The following is a 1,676-nucleotide window of genomic DNA, read 5'->3' as shown; positions in this document are numbered from 1 at the left end:
CATTGGAGCACTGTTCAACCCAAGCACCGCCTCTCCCGCCAGTCCGCCTCGGGCGCCGCCGCCGCGGGGCCCGCCGCGCCCCCGCCCGCGCTCGCGCCCGCCGCCGCCGCTGACGCCGCGGCCGAAGAGCTCGCAGAGCCGGGCGCGTTCGACGCGCTGCTCCCGTCGCCCGGCGACGGCGCGGACGCCGCCGACTCCGCGCCCTCCGGCGCCGGCTGGGCGGGACCGGTCGTGATGGAGGCGACTCAATATGACATGGCCGCCGAGGCGCCGTCGGCAGCTGCCGCGAAGCTGCACCACAAGATCCGCGGCGGCGGCGTGACGGGGGCGGCGGTGCGGCGGTATCTGGAGTCAAAGCGGATGCTGACCGCGCCCGGCGGCGCGGCGGCCGGCGCGGGGGCGGTGGTGGCTTGGAGGGGCGAGCAGCCGAGGGGGGCGGGGCGCGTGGCGCTGAGGCTGCTGGAAGATGAGCAGGCGCTGGAGCCGGGGTCGAGGATCAAGGTCGAGGTGTACTGCAAGTGAGCGCTGCTGCGTGGGCGCGGCGCCGCGTGTTTTGGGCTGCTGCTTTTTGGGGTGCCGGAGGCATCGCGGGGGACTTGAGTGTGCAACTGGGTGCTTGGTTCGTACATGCACACGCCGACATGCGCGTGCGTGTGTGTGCATGTGTGTGTGTGTGTGTGTGTGTGTGTGTGTGTGTGTGTGTGTTGAGGGATCGAGGGAGGCGTGTGCGCGCGCGCTCGGCGTTTCGGATGATGGTTGTCAAGCAGTTGATGCCATACGCCCCTGATCAACGTAACCCACCACCCTCCCCTCCCAGCCTCCCATTCCAATGGCCGGCCCCGCCCGCCGGCGCCGCCGCGCCGCGCCCGCTGCTGAGTCAGCTGGTGCACGTGTCGGCGAAATTCTGGGCGCAGCTGCACGAGGCAGTGTACGCCTCGCCCTGCGGCCTGGCCACAGCGGCGGCCGCCGTGGCCGCAGCCGCGGGCGCGCGGGGCTGGGGGACTTTGCCAGGCGAGGATCCTTCACAGCCGCGCGTGTTGGCGCTGGCTGCCCATGTCTGCGCGGTGAGTGCCCCCGGCCCGGGCTGCGGGGCGGCCACATGGCATGTGTCGCCGCCAGCGGGCCATGGGGCAGCGCCCACCTCTCCCCCGCCGCCCGCCCCCGTCCCGCGCGACCGCCGACGCGGGCGGCGGCACCGCTGCACCGCCGCTCGCAGCAGCGATGCCAACCGGGCGTGTCGGCCGGCCGGCGACCCAAGGAGGGCCCCGCTCCTCGCCTCTGTCGCATCTCAACACCCCTCCGCCCGCGCCCGCTCGTCTGCCCCTCACTCCCCGCCTCGCCCCGCCGCAGGTCTTCGAGGCCGCCCTAGCGCAGGGCCTGGTCTGGCAGCACGCCCGCGACGCCGACGGCGGGGAAGACTGGCTCTGCTTCAACACCGGCCTCTCGCGCCACCCCGACGGCGGCAGCGGCGGCGGCGGCGGAGAGGGCCAGGGCGTCGTCGCATTCCTGCAGCGGCGCGCGTGGCGGCAGCGGGACGCCAAGCAGCGGGCGCTGGCACCCTGGGTGATGTCAAATGACGTCATGCCATGGGAGCGCGTGCTGGGGCACACAGGCGGCGCAGGGAACGTGCCGCCGCCGCCGCGGGCCCAGGTGGCGCTCGCCGGCGGCGCCGGCGG

At 74.6% G+C, this 1,676-nt stretch overlaps 1 protein-coding gene across 1 annotated transcript in view; it reads left to right on the top strand.

Annotated features, from left to right (window-relative positions):
* Positions 1-234: 234 nt before the first annotated feature.
* Positions 235-1,676, top strand: part of MNEG_11289 (hypothetical protein) — a gene marked incomplete at both ends in the record, with an annotated part of 3,947 nt that continues 2,505 nt past the window's right edge. Inside the window, 3 exons of the mRNA XM_014040240.1 lie at positions 235-518; positions 818-1,064; positions 1,351-1,650. Of these exons, the coding sequence (XP_013895694.1) occupies positions 235-518; positions 818-1,064; positions 1,351-1,650 (831 nt within the window). The remainder of the gene's footprint in view (positions 519-817; positions 1,065-1,350; positions 1,651-1,676) is intronic.

This window comes from Monoraphidium neglectum (assembly GCF_000611645.1).
Source record: "Monoraphidium neglectum strain SAG 48.87 unplaced genomic scaffold scaffold02674, whole genome shotgun sequence".
Taxonomy (NCBI): Eukaryota; Viridiplantae; Chlorophyta; class Chlorophyceae; order Sphaeropleales; family Selenastraceae; genus Monoraphidium; species Monoraphidium neglectum.
The sequence above is the reverse complement of the archived record's forward strand: the minus strand, read 5'-3'. Positions and strand labels throughout refer to the sequence as shown.